General features: G+C 39.5%; 3 protein-coding genes and 1 long non-coding RNA gene across 5 annotated transcripts in view; 2 read left to right on the top strand and 2 right to left on the bottom strand.

Annotated features, from left to right (window-relative positions):
* The window catches only part of LOC146318286 (uncharacterized), a 228298-nt gene extending 225044 nt beyond the window's left edge, over positions 1-3254 (bottom strand). For both annotated transcript variants that reach the window (XM_084732176.1, XM_084732175.1), the window contains exons 1-3: positions 2608-3254; positions 511-592; positions 358-421 (exon numbers count right to left, since the gene is read on the bottom strand). In XM_084732176.1, the coding sequence (XP_084588302.1) occupies positions 358-416 (59 nt within the window). In that variant the 5' untranslated portion in view covers positions 417-421; positions 511-592; positions 2608-3254. The remainder of the gene's footprint in view (positions 1-357; positions 422-510; positions 593-2607) is intronic.
* LOC146318283 (uncharacterized) overlaps positions 1-13751 on the top strand; it is a 151375-nt gene that overhangs the window by 126829 nt on the left and 10795 nt on the right. The window lies entirely within an intron of this gene.
* On the bottom strand, positions 3354-4418 carry LOC146318285 (uncharacterized). Its single transcript, XR_014771642.1, has 2 exons — positions 4227-4418; positions 3354-3879 (listed from the first exon to the last, which is right to left on the bottom strand). It is a non-coding gene; the product is annotated as an uncharacterized LOC146318285 (long non-coding RNA).
* Positions 9337-12923, top strand: LOC146318284 (uncharacterized). The gene is made up of 2 exons (XM_084732492.1): positions 9337-9960; positions 12853-12923. Exons 1-2 carry the CDS (start codon positions 9453-9455, stop codon positions 12894-12896), a joined length of 552 nt encoding a protein of 183 aa, XP_084588618.1. The 5' UTR covers positions 9337-9452; the 3' UTR covers positions 12897-12923.

The raw sequence follows: 13751 nt of genomic DNA, 5'->3' as shown, positions 1-13751 counted from the left end.
AAAAGGAAACACAGGAGACAATTACTGCACCAGTAATTGATAGAATATTAGAAATGTCTGAAAAGATATTGATTGTGATATTCAAGTTTAAAGAGGCAAGCGATTTTTCAATAAAATTTTTAAAAGACAAAATATCAGATGGTATTTCAAGTGTGGCTTGGTGCTGAATGCACGACATCGACCTTTTCTTTGACATAATTTAATTTTGTTACCATGGTATAAATGATAAATATTACTGAGTTTGACTTTTAATCACGATAAAATGAACCACTAGGTTCTTCGTATTAAAATGCAGCCTGTAATAATTTGTGGTTTTTGGCGAGACCTTTTAGTGCTGTGGGGCACAATGTCAGTTACCTGGGGACAGGAGCTCCAGGTCCAGGGGGCTGAACCACCAGGTTGTCTTCTTGGCCCATCTCGTCTGAAAACAGTTGAAAAGTGGTTTTAGAAAATTGAACTCACATGAAGAAGAGGTTTTATAGATGTCTTAGTATAGATGATTTGTTTTACCTGGTGGCGGCTGATCATCCAATTCTCTACGCACATCAGCGGTGTTTTCCAAAGAGGAGGCCTCTCTAGGCTGGTTCCCGATCTGATGGTCAGGGGCAACAAGATTAAATCAGAGGTGTCATCGGATAATTAAAAGTAAAGGAAGGCATTTAAAAACATTTTTTGCAGATGCTTCTATAACCTTTTCCCTTTTTCATTTGTGAAGTACTAACCATTTTATGAAACAAACAATTTAAATAAATAAATAAGTAAAATGAAATACACTTTTTATTAAATTGTTTGCGACCTGTACAGGTTTGCTTTCAGTGAAAATGTTCAAGAGTGGACTTTTCTTTGTTTCTAGTAATCATAAACAAAAGAGGTTGGGAAATATTGCTCTGGCTATCACTTTTAAAGAAAGCTAAATAAATATTTTAATAATAAAAAAAAACATCCTGGAAAATATGATTCATCATAAAATTTGGAATGTACTTGTTTTATGTCTAAGGTTTTGCCTGGGCTTGCCCATGCTTGCCTCAGCTATGAGTTCATCAAACAAAGAGCTGACAGTGGCATTTGCACCAAAGCCACCACTAGAGGGGACTGGGAGGTGCCACGTGGACGAAAACACATTTGGACAAACTGTGTTTGTGTTGCCTCCTAGGTTTAATTAACATTCTCACTAATGTTCAGCATGTTTACATCTTATATTAGTGTGAGATGGCAGGATACAATATTTTATAAAAAAAAATCACTCAGTTTGTTTGCCAGGCCCATGGACCCATTTGTACAAAAGCTCATTTTTACAACATTTTTACAACATTTTGGAATAAGCAGGTACATCACACAGTGTGGGAAAATGATTTTTCTCAGTTTTAAGAAAAAATAGTTTAAGAAGTTACCACACAATAGTACTAAATCCACTCTTTCACTGTCTATGTACATTGCAAAGTCTATGTTTTTGATGCGTCACTCCTGTTCGAACCTTTTCGACACGACAGAATAATGTAAAAAATGTAGCATGGACAATGTCTGTCACGGTTTTGCTATGCTAAGTAAGTCATTAAGTGTCGCCAGACTAGAAAAGCCAGTTAAGTCAAAAGTTTACTATATTAGAAGACAAATCATCAGAACACAGAAGCTAACAGGCTACATGGCTAACGGTAAACATGTTGAATCGCTATTGCACCAGTAATTATAGCCTAGGTTTAAACAACAGTAACAAAGCACAGCTGTTATAAACAATAAAAATACATCAATAAGCTTACCATTTTCCAAAATTCTGTGTTTTCCGCCAAGTTTTCAGCAACAAAATGAGACTGCTGTAACCCACCTAGAAGTTGGTCATCAATACTCAAGGTCAACCGTTGAATGTGCATTTATTATCTCTCAATAACAGGAGACGGAAACCAGGTATGTTGCATCATCAAAATAAAGCACATTCAATTGTGTTTCCATTTTTACTGGTTCGCTTTTGATGTAAAACACACAAGTTTAAGATCAGGTTTGTCAGTGTGCTGAATAAATTTAAGTTTTGCTTTAAATCAAGCAGGGAACTGAATCTCATTTAAAATCACTGATTATAGACTATATGAACAAAACAAGTGTACTTTGAGAGCTCAAAAAGCCTTTTCCATCAAACACAACTAAATAATAATAATTTCCAACAAATGATCAATTCCTTAACATGAATGTTTATGAGTAAAACTTATGGTATCAAACATTCTACTCAGTGTTGCCAGATGTAACATAATTATTGTATTTGTACCATAATTTAAAGTACTGTGTGGTAGACAATCAATCATTTCATCAAAAGGCCGAACATACAATAATTTTGTCATTTCAGTTAACTCCACTATGAATCCTTGTTTGTGATATCTGCACCATATTGGTCAAGCGGTTGGTAAAGTGTTGACACCATTTGTAGATCTTGGGCTTTTGTTTTGAAGGGTAAGAACAGAAGAGCAACTGTGTATCGGGCTACGACTAACTCAGTTGGCGTCTTGTTGTCTATGAAGGCACACGTGATCTAAGTACAATCATTTTAAGGTCGGACTACAACATTGCTGTATTTTCCATCTGGCAGCACTGAGTCTTCTCTACATAATTTTGTCTTACCTGGGAGGTTGAGTTGTATTTCTTGCATGTACCCTGTTCTCTAGTTTCAAAGTGATGGGAAATGCATGGCAGTGTGAAAAGGATGTCCGATATCCCATGTGTTGTTGAATTTTCTTGTTAGATGCGACTCATTTTCAAAAATAAGGTGCACGATCCCTGCAGTATCAAAGATGCTGAAAAATTGACAAGGACCTCCACTGATGTGCGAAGTTTTGTGTTGGATTGGACTGACAATTAATGAGTACAATCACTGTTTTGTAGTTTGAGTCCTGTGCTCGCTTTCAACTGAGGAAAGTTCATTACAGTACTTTTTTCTCAGGATGGTGAAGCCATGACCCATATTACTCTGCCTTTGACTGGTGAGCACTTGTTGATTCATTGGTCAGGTTGGTTAGGTTTAGTCGTACTTTCCAACCTTGAGACCTAGAAGCTAAAAGTTTCAGACACATTGTTTCCTGTATTTTGGTGACTTTTGAAGAATGAAAATTTAAAAAATAGTAAGTACACTGCAACAGTATTTTAATTTTACATTTTTCTTTATCTTACTTTTAATACCTGAGAAAGAAAATGTAATAAGTTGCCCCTGTGTGAACTTGCGTATATCTAGGGCATAAATCAGTTTTCTCTCAGTCATTTTTGTTTTTGCCCTACCCTGAGAGGAAAATTGACATGGCAGATTTTACAAAATGCACAATCCTTCCCTGTAAAACTTTACTCAAGAAACAGGAATTCATCTTTCCACAGGGTCTGGTTTGATGTAGCTGTATTGTTGTCTGGGGAGAAATAGTAGACCTTTGGTGTCATAGGGTTTATACACACTGTGCAGTGCCGAAATAGGGAGAAATTGGGAGGGTTGACGAGTGTGGGGACTGGTTATTGTTAGGGAAAGAATAGCAGGGTAAGTCAATCAGAGACAGAGTAAGGCAGGTCTTGCCTTTGCCATCCTGGGGAAAAAAAAGGATCGCCTACAGTACAGGCAGCAGCATCATCTGTCACCTTTTCGTTCAGTAGACTTAACTTTGTAATATCACTGCCCTCTCAGTTCTGTTGCCATGACTTTGATTCCTCCAGTCAGTGTTAAAGAATCATCTTCGTCTCTTTTGATTATCAGCTAAGTCAGCCGTTTGCAGCGTTGTTCACATTCAAGACGATTTCACGCAAAATGCAGTCTAGTACTGCAGTGTTGAACTTCCAGCTACCCAGAGCAGTCCCAAACACATGTGAAAGAATTGTAGTATCCATATTTGTAGTCCATTCCATTTGGTCTCTAGCCTGTAAGAAAATTTAGAAAAAGTTCATTAGTGACAAGTGAGTGTGATTGAGTGTGAGTGAGCTAATCAAGAACACTATTACATCCACATTATCTGTAACAGGAACTTTATATAACTGAGTTACAGTGTAGGTGAGAATTATATTATTACATTTGTTTGTCATTATTCATTATAATGTAGCATCAAAACACAAGAAACAATAGCAAATTCAAGGGTAGAATCACTGGCAATGAATCAAAATCATCTATTCAGTAGATATCCTGTCAGTCTAAAAACAAAAATTGCTTAGATTATTACAAACAAAATACTTATATATACTTTTTTAAGCTTAAACTTTCAATGATTTACCTCATGGAAGTCCCCTTGGTGTTATCAGTGTGTGTCTGACCAACTCATCTTCTTGTCAGCTGGTTTTGACAAAACCCCAAAACATAATCCAGCTATACAGGATGGATGGGTTGAACAAGTTGAACTACGTGAACAAAAACAATGGCAATCATCCTCATCTTCATTCCTTTTAGTACGTCACTATCTTCCTGCTCTCTTTACAAAATGAAAATATGTTGATTGTCTACAACCTTCTAACAAAAACAGTGGTGTTATGGGTGGAGTGTGTGTCCAACTCATCACCATAGTTCGAATTACGGGGGGAGGTAAGGGGAGCTCGGCTCCCCCGAAAAGGACATGAGCTCCCCTTAAAGTTTACTTTGAGACATTTAGGGGAAGCTTTAAAATATTGCTCATTTACAGCGTTCCATAAATGGCAGAGGAAGTCTCTTTATTTATAGCTAAAAACACAAGTTTGCTCTGATTGTTCTTTGATTTTGAAACTGTAGCCTTATGTCATTGTTATGTAGCATCTATCAAACGTAATTGACAGTATTAACTGTCTGTAGTAGTAACAATCGACAAATGACTGCACAACTCCATGTATACATGTGCATGTGACATATTTTAGTAGCAGCACACAGCAGAAAATAGGGCTCCCTCAAAAGCCACTGCATAATTTGAACCCTGTTCATCACTGATACCTCAAATTAGACTGATCACATGCTAAACAGACAATATGCCCAGCCAAAACATTATTATCATTATGTTGTAAGAACGTTTTTTTCTAATGAGAACAAACTTGTGTGTTTTCAGTTGAACAGTAGTCTACCAAGTTAATCTTCTTTTTCCTATAAAACACTGGTTTATGATAGTTTGACAAGGGATCGTCTCAGCTCAGAGTAATTGATTTAGTAACACTTTATATTAATGTTTAATATTAATGGTTATTGTTAGATTATAAGACATTTATAAGAAGTGTTGTAGGAAACTTGTTAACAGTTGATATACAGTGTTACATGTTAATAAAAACCTCATGATTTATTATTTCTCTAATTGCTCATAATATCTTTATAGACACATTTATTTAGATCAGCAAAGGATTTTGTTGTTGCTTTATTAAGATTTCTACACACTTCATTATGCATTTATAAGCAGTTAACTATGCACTTACTAACAATGAACTGAATTTTGGGGAAACCGGATCTAAAGTATGAACAATTTTTACCAAGGTTAATTAATCCTTTATTATACATTTATTAACAGTTAACTATGAATTTTGGTGGTACTGGACCTTAAGTGTTAACAGCACTTATCAAGGTTAATTAATCCTGTATTATGCATTTCTATATATATATAGACTGATTTGCATTTCCATAACCACTTTTAACATGGCAAGCTGTGACCAGTTGCGCCTGAGAAGGAAGCTGTCATACATATATAATGCTTTTATTACCATTTTTAAGCCGTCTAAAAACTGTCCACAATGTTAACATGTATCTTATAAGGGCCTTATTGCCTATTATCTAACTATTATTACAATTATAAAGTAAATATAAAGCAGTACCATGAATTTTAGATTTGCTAAGTTAAATAAAAAGAAAAGGTCTGACATTTGTTTGACATTGGATCTGTTTTTCCAACTTCTATCCTGTCCATCACTGTCTAGAATGGATGACTTATCACTTTTTATCACTGTCTCTCACAACCATCCCAGACATGGCCTGTTGTTGAAACTATGGCGTCATGTACACATGCAGTTTTTCCAGACAGTTCTCATTCCCAGTTTGTCAAATGCCAACACTTTGTTCTGCCCTTTGGCAACTTGTGCATACCAAACACATCAGGCAACCTTTTCATATCTGTATGACACGTACTGAACTTCAATGTAAACCTGTCTGTGTCGGCTGAAGCAGTATAAAGAACAAAAAAAAAGTCTGGGTGTGGAGGAGGTGGAGCAGTTGGATGGATCAAACAAACACAGGACTTTTATTCAAAAGACATTATAAGTTTTAAAGAAGAACTGCCCTCTTCAAACTAAACTAAATTATATTACTGTACTGTGATAAAACACATAAATGCTGGGGTTGATATTTTTTTTATAAGAATCAAAATTGCTCAATAGGCCAGTCACTGTTTTGAATCATCCTGAAGCTTGCAAGGCCAGTGCTAAGACAGAGGCGGCTGTTTGGGACCACAAAATATAAAAAAAAAAGGGATGTTAATGCCTATTTATCAGATAATAAAATGTGAGGAGTAGAAAGTACAGATATTTGTGTTAAAAGGGACTAAAAGTGAAAAGTTGACAGAAAAAGAAATAATCGGGTAAAGTACAGATACCTGAAATCTACTTATAGTTTTATAGAGTGTAGAATAATTTCTCTCCATGCTGTAAAATCAGTCAATACATCCACATATTTCCAAAGTTTGCATATTGTACTGAAAACCAGTTGTTTTTTTTTCACCTGTGTTCATGCTGAAATGTCCAAATTACTGTTGCAACAGCGGATCTGCTGAAGTTCGCCTGAGCTCTCTGTCCAGCTTCTCAGTGTCAACCCAGTGATTACAACATGGTCCTCGTCTTCTTTGTACACATCCTCCATTTTGGTTGAAGACAGGTACACTCACCTGTCGCCATTTTATAGTGGTCGCCCCTGATCTGTGAGTTTAGTTAAACGTCTGTATGTCTGACGGCCCTGTTTGATCCACTGTTTGACTTGTGTTGTATTTTGAACATCAGTGCTTTGAAAGGGCAAAGAAGTGACATTGTGTTAGATTTCTGTCTAATTTAGAGAAGTGTGTTTAGTGATTTGAAAAACACTGTGTGTGGTGTTTAACTAGCTGTTATTAGTGTGCAAGCAGTCACAAAAAAACTGTAAGTACAGTAACAAAATGTTTTTACTTTCCTTCTCTGAGCCACTAATGTAAGCTACAAAAGTGGTTCCCTACCTTTCTTCCTCAGAGCCCCCCTACTTGTATCTATGGAAAGCTGAGCTGAGTCCATGCACACACGCATATACACCAGAAGAATAAGTCATTCATTCCGAAGATTTACCTTCCAAAATAAGCATCAATGAGATAGAACTTTTTCTAGTGTAAGCGTAACATTTTTTCCCACTGAGTAGCCTAACAAAAGGACAAAAAATGTATCCTTTTAAATAATTCTGTATGCAGACCTCTGTATAAATTGTAAGCATGTGCAAATCTAATTTTGACACCGTCAGAGCAGACAAAGTCTTGTGGACCTCCTGTCACCCCTTGAGACTCTGTGTTTCCAGTGTTGCTGGTTAGCTCTGACTCATAGGTCTTATCATTGCTACACTGAGCAGTGTGCAGTGTGTCTCTCTAGACCGGTGTCTCTTTACTTACTGCGTAACCACAAGGCCACGCCCACTGCAGAGGTGGTCCTATGCATCCCAGCTTGCACCCCTCCCTTGCCATGTTAACTCCACCTACTAAATCAGTAGGTTGAGTTTGGCTCAGACCCTGGCTGCAATTACACTTTAAGTTATGTCATGCAACATAACATCAGCTACTTATTTTAATTCAAACCATGATCTTTGCCTAAACCTGACCAAGTAGTTTTGGTGCTGAAACCAAATGCACACACTTCCCAACATTAACCACAAAGCTAAAGACTTCCATACAGACACTAAAGGGTGTCAGTTGTGGTATCAGATGCCACAGGGCGTGACAAATATGTCGCTATTTGACAACCTGGAATGAGAACAGGTTGTTTTTTTCTGTAAAGGACAGGCACATTGTCTCTCAGCTGTAGAGGACATCTTGTTAAAATAGTAAACTTGGGTCAAAGCTGCAGTCATCATTGTTCGGTTGCTCGTCTTTGCTCATGTGTTAGCGAACATTCTCTCACCTCATCCAGTACAAAAGCTGCAATGTTAGCATTCAGTTAAGTTATGTTTGTGTTTACATGATGCATTTAAGTCCACACATCACTTTCATTTTAGCTCTGTTTTGTTCTCCATCACACTCTGGGTTAAATATCTTGGATTCTAGCTCCTAGCTTATCTTGTTAATACTATAAGAATCTATAATAATATCGTAACACAAGCTGGGTAAAATTCAAGCTGGGTTATAAAATCTCATATCTCATACTGGAGACACACCTTCTTTGGCTGGTTGTGTACAGTTGGCAGATTGTACACTCCATATGATGCTGACTGTCTCTGCAGATTATTCACTGCATATGTGCGTATCTATCAGACCAACAAACCAAGCCTAATATTTATTTGTGCACATTCATGACTGTATAATGAAGGACCTCTGTGATTCAGATTTTTTGAAAAACCTTGAAAACTCTTTTTTTAATGCCTCCACAAGGTGACAGTAGTGGCCACAGGCTTTGTGTTCAAAGGTCATCGTCACCCTGCTGAACACATTTTTGCCCATCACCAAGAATTCATGTGCTCACTAGAAGAGGTTACTCAGTAGAGTGCAGATCCCCACCAGGAAACAGGTGGTGTGGGGACATTGCAGTAGTTGGGGTGTGGTGTTTAATCGATGCTCAGTTGGTAGTAAGGGGCCCAAAGTGTGCAATACACCATTACACCACCACTACCAGCCTGAACCGTTGATACAAGGCATGAACCCGCGTGAATTGTAGCCTCAGTTTCCTGTTCTTCTGACAGTAGTGGCACCCAGTTTGGTCTGCTGTAGCCCATCTGCTTCAAGGTTCGATTCGTTGTGCATTTGGAGATGGTCTTCTGCATACCTTGGCTGTAATGAGTGGTTATTTGAGTTGCTGTTGCCTTTCTATCATCTCCTCTGGCATCAACAAGGCATTCTCGCCCAGTGAACTGCCCCTCTCTGGATATTTTCTCTTTTTCAGACCATTCTCTGTAAACCCTAGAGATGGTTGTGTGTGAAAATCCCATTAGATCAGCAGTTTCTGAAATATTCAGACCAGCCTGTCTGGCACCAACAATAATGCTATGTTCAAAGTCACTTAAATCACCTTTCTGCTCAGTTTGAACTTCAGCAGGTGATCTTGACCATGTCTACATGCCTAAGTGCATTGAGATGCTGTCATGAGATTGGCTGATTAGATATTTGATAACAGGTGTACCTAATAAAGTGGCTGTGAGTGTGTATGTGTATGACAGAAAGATGGCGCCTGTGTGTACGGCCTGCCGTCTGTCTCTGCCAGCATTGTGTGTGTTTGCGCTGTTTCTGTCGCTTGTTACCCAATATGTCAACTCTCTACTGGTGTACGATCGCCAAACACTGATGGATCTTCAACTTTCTACCCAAGATCTGGTGAAGTCAGATGATACGGGACATAAAAGTTTGCCCCCGTTTCTATCGGGGATCCCAGCTCACCTTTGCCGCGCCCTAGCTCCACCTCTCCGGCGTAAGCGTCCCCGCCGCCGGGGTAAACGCAGCGGTCAGCTGGTGAGGCTGAAGGCCTGCATGGCGCGTTTTTCTACGGCTTCCTGGACCCTGTTTGGAGCGATGCCTCGCGTCTCCTGGCTGTTACCCGTTGTCGGCCCGGATGAGGTGTTCCAGACCCGCGGCCCCTGCTCTCCCCGTCCCTGCCGGCGCGGAGTGAATCTGTGTAACCTGCGGCCTCTGAGTCGGGCTCCCCGGACAGCTGACGCCGCGGAACCGCCGGTTCCTGTCAGGATTGGCCTGGTAAACGCTAGATCGCTAGCGAATAAAACTTTTGTTCTTAAAGATTTCTTCACGTCCCGAGGATTGGACTTTCTCTGTGTGACTGAGACCTGGCTGAGTGTTGGTGAGTCCAGCGCTTTCACTGAACTTTTACCTCCGAACTGCTGCTATTTTAACTCCCCGCGGACATCGGGCCGAGGTGGAGGAACTGCCACTGTTTTTAAGAGTCACTATAAATGTAAGCAGCTATCGTTACCATCCTCGTTCACCAGCTTTGAACTGAGCCTATTTGAACTTTGTCGCTCTCACACAGTGTTGTGTGCAGTGGTCTATCGGCCTCCCAATTACAATAAGGACTTTTTAAATGAGTTCTCTGATTTCCTGGCAGAAATCATGCCTAAATATGATCGTGTCCTTATTGTTGGAGATTTTAATGTTCATGTGTGTTGTCCTGATAAGCCAATGGCAAAGGACTTTTTAAGCCTCATTGACTCTTTTAATCTTGTGCAGTCTGTGTCTGGTCCCACACAAGAACGCGGACACACACTTGATCTTGTTTTATCTTTTGGTTTGCCTGTTTTTAATTTGGAAGTTTGTGACGCAGTATTTTCTGATCATATGCCTGTAGTATTTGAGGTTGCCCTTGCTTGTGAAACAGTTAAACCTGGCGCTGCTGCCCGACGCTGTCGCATTATTAACCCTTCCACTGCTGTTCAGTTCTCGGCCGTTTTCAGTCAGACTCATAACTGTGTCTCTGAGTGTTTGGACAAAGATACGGAGGAGCTCAGCTCATGGCTGCAATCCACCTGCCAATCCATTTTAGACACCGTGGCTCCGTTAAAAACCAGGCAGCCTAGGATTAAATCTGAACCCTGGCTGAATGACACAACCCGTGCTGTCAGACGCGAGTGCCGTAGAGCTGAGCGGAAGTGGAAAAGGGACAAACTGCAGGTGTCATTTCAAATTTTAAGGGACTGCTGGCGTCATTATCAAACAACTGTGAAAGATGCTAAAAGAAAACATTTTTCTGATATTATTCTGTCCAACTGTCATAAGCCTCGTGTCTTGTTTAAGACCATTGACTCTGTTCTTAATGCCCCACAGACTGTCTGTATTGAGTCCTCCCCTGCTGTGTGTGAAAATTTCCTTCACTTTTTCATTGATAAGGTTTCCTCCACTAGGGCGTTAATCTCACCCTCTGCGTCTGACACTTCAGTCTCTGTGTCCTGCTCTGCTGTCTTCAACAGGTTTGAGCCTGTAACTCTGTTGTTGTTACAGAAGACTGTTGGTCAGTTGAAGCCCTCAGGTTCTCCGAATGATGTGGTCCCTCCTCGACTTTTTAAAGAGGTTCTCCCCACTATAGGGTCCTCTGTTCTGACACTTATCAATAGTAGTTTGTCCTCAGGTGTGGTCCCTAAAAATCTCAAACATGCAGTAGTACAACCTTTGATTAAAAAACCAGGCCAAGATACTACTGTTCTCTCAAATTACAGACCAATCTCTAAATTGCCTTTTATCTCAAAAATCCTTGAGAAGATAGTTTGCAGCCAATTAATGGTTTTTCTGGATGAGCACAACATTCTTGAGGTCTTCCAATCTGGTTTTAAAACCTTGCACAGCACCGAATCAGCTCTTTTAAGAGTTTTTAATGATATCTTTTTAGCCACTGATGCCGGTGACTGTGTTATTCTTGTGCTTTTAGATTTAACTGCTGCATTTGACACAGTGGACCATGAACTTTTAATCTCTCGTTTGGAACAGTGGGTGGGTATCAGGGGTGTAGCACTGGAGTGGTTCAGGTCATACTTGGCTGATCGAACTTTTTGTGTCAGCCTTGGTGACTCTGTGTCCTCCTCTGCTCGTCTCCCATGTGGGGTCCCACAGGGCTCAGTTTTAGGGCCTCTTCTCTTCTCTCTCTACTTGCTTCCACTTGGTTCCATACTGAGAAATCATGGTATCTCATTCCACTGTTACGCAGATGACAGTCAGATTTATGTCCCTCTCAAAAAGAAAGACTCCTATTCTGTCAAACCGCTACTCAGGTGTCTTGATGACATAAAGGCCTGGATGGCTTTAAACTTTTTTAAATTTTAATGAGAAAAAGACAGAGGTGATGGTTTTTGGTGGCACCACTGGGGCTCCCCCTGTAGATCTGGGTTCCCTGGCCCAGTTCATTAAGCCAACTGTCACTAATCTTGGGGTTAAAGTAGATGCTGATCTCAAGCTTGACTGTCAGATCAGGTCGGTTGTTAAGTCAAGCTTTTTCCAATTGAGGCAACTTGCCAAAATTAAACCGATTCTTTCAAAACAGCACTTTGAAACAGTAATCCACGCCTTTGTGACCACTAGGCTGGATTACTGTAATGCACTTTATGTGGGGGTTAGTGGGTCCTCTGTCGCTCGTCTTCAGATGGTGCAAAATGCTGCGGCACGTCTTTTAACTGGCACACGTAAGCACGAGCACATTTCCCCCATTTTAGCCTCACTTCACTGGTTGCCCATCCATTTTAGGATCAGTTTTAAAATTCTTTTATTTACTTTTAAATCCCTAAATGGTCTCGCCCCGCCCTACCTCTCCGAACTGCTGCAGCCTTATACACCCCTCCGCTCTCTCAGGTCAGCTGATCAGCTGCTCCTGAGTGTACCTAAAACGAAGCGAAAGCTCAGAGGTGACCGTGCCTTTGCTGTAGCAGCACCAAAACTGTGGAATGATCTGCCTCTCCACATCAGACAGGCCTCCTCGCTGCCTGTTTTTAAATCACATCTTAAAACCCATCTCTTCTCCCTGGCTTTTAACATCATGTGAGATGTTGAATGTATTGTATGTATGTGCATATGTATGTGTGTATGTATATGTACATATATATATATATATATATATATATATATATATATATATATATATATACACATATATATATATATATATATTTGTTTAATTTTATTTTTCTATTGCTTTAAATTGTATAGCTGTTTTATGTCTTTTAATCTGTTCTTGTATTTTATTCCTGTACAGCACTTTGGTCCACTGCGGTTGCTTATAAAGTGCTTTACAAATAAAGTTGGATTGGATTGGATTGGATTGGATGTGTACATTGTCAAATGAATGTGTAGTTTAGCACAGAATTTTTAATTTTGCTCACATTGAATTGTATCCCTACCAAAGTCCAAACCAAACCTATGACCCAAAACTGCATTTTCTGTGAACAGCACAAATATGACCTGTATTTTGTGTTACTATCAGAGTTGGTAAGCAGCTAGTGGGTGATTAAAGCATCCTTCCACAAACATGGTCATTTTGTAAAACTGTAACTGTAACAATCTGGGGTTTATTTTTTTTTTTAAAAAGGTCAGTTTCTCTTCTGGCAAAATCAAACAATGCTATCAGATCATACACAAAACCAGTCAGAATATAAACACCGCTGAACAGCCGTCACACACTACATCAAAAAATGCAAAACACAGTGTTCAGAGCATGTTGCTACAGGAAAACATTTTACAGATTTTTGCAGTTTGGTTTTTTTTTTGCTTAAGCACATGGCTTATTTTGCCAAAACACACAATTCACCCGGCCACAAACACAAGTAGCAGAACACTTCAGATGTTTTGCAAAATGAAACACTTCATTCAAAACTGTACAAAAATGAGTAAAAACCCGACTCTGTCATGATACGGCCTGCACATGCTTCTGCTGATCTGATTTTGTTTTAATCAGTTTGACACAGCTGTGCTCAATCTAAAACATGTTTAACATTTCAGTCATTAAAGCGATAGTTCACACAAAAATGAAATTTCACTCAATATGCTGATGTGAGGATGGGTGGAGATCTCCAGTTCACAAAACACTCCCACAGCTTCAGTGGAAAACAGCATTCCACTGAAGCTCACCCATCCTCACATCAGCACAGGGGGAAG

The sequence above is a fragment of the Lutjanus erythropterus genome, chromosome 12 (genome assembly GCF_056507025.1).
Source record: "Lutjanus erythropterus isolate fLutEry1 chromosome 12, fLutEry1.hap2, whole genome shotgun sequence".
Lineage (NCBI taxonomy): Eukaryota > Metazoa > Chordata > Actinopteri > Lutjaniformes > Lutjanidae > Lutjanus > Lutjanus erythropterus.
Note: the sequence above shows the minus strand (reverse complement) of the source record. Positions and strands in the feature narration are given on the sequence as shown.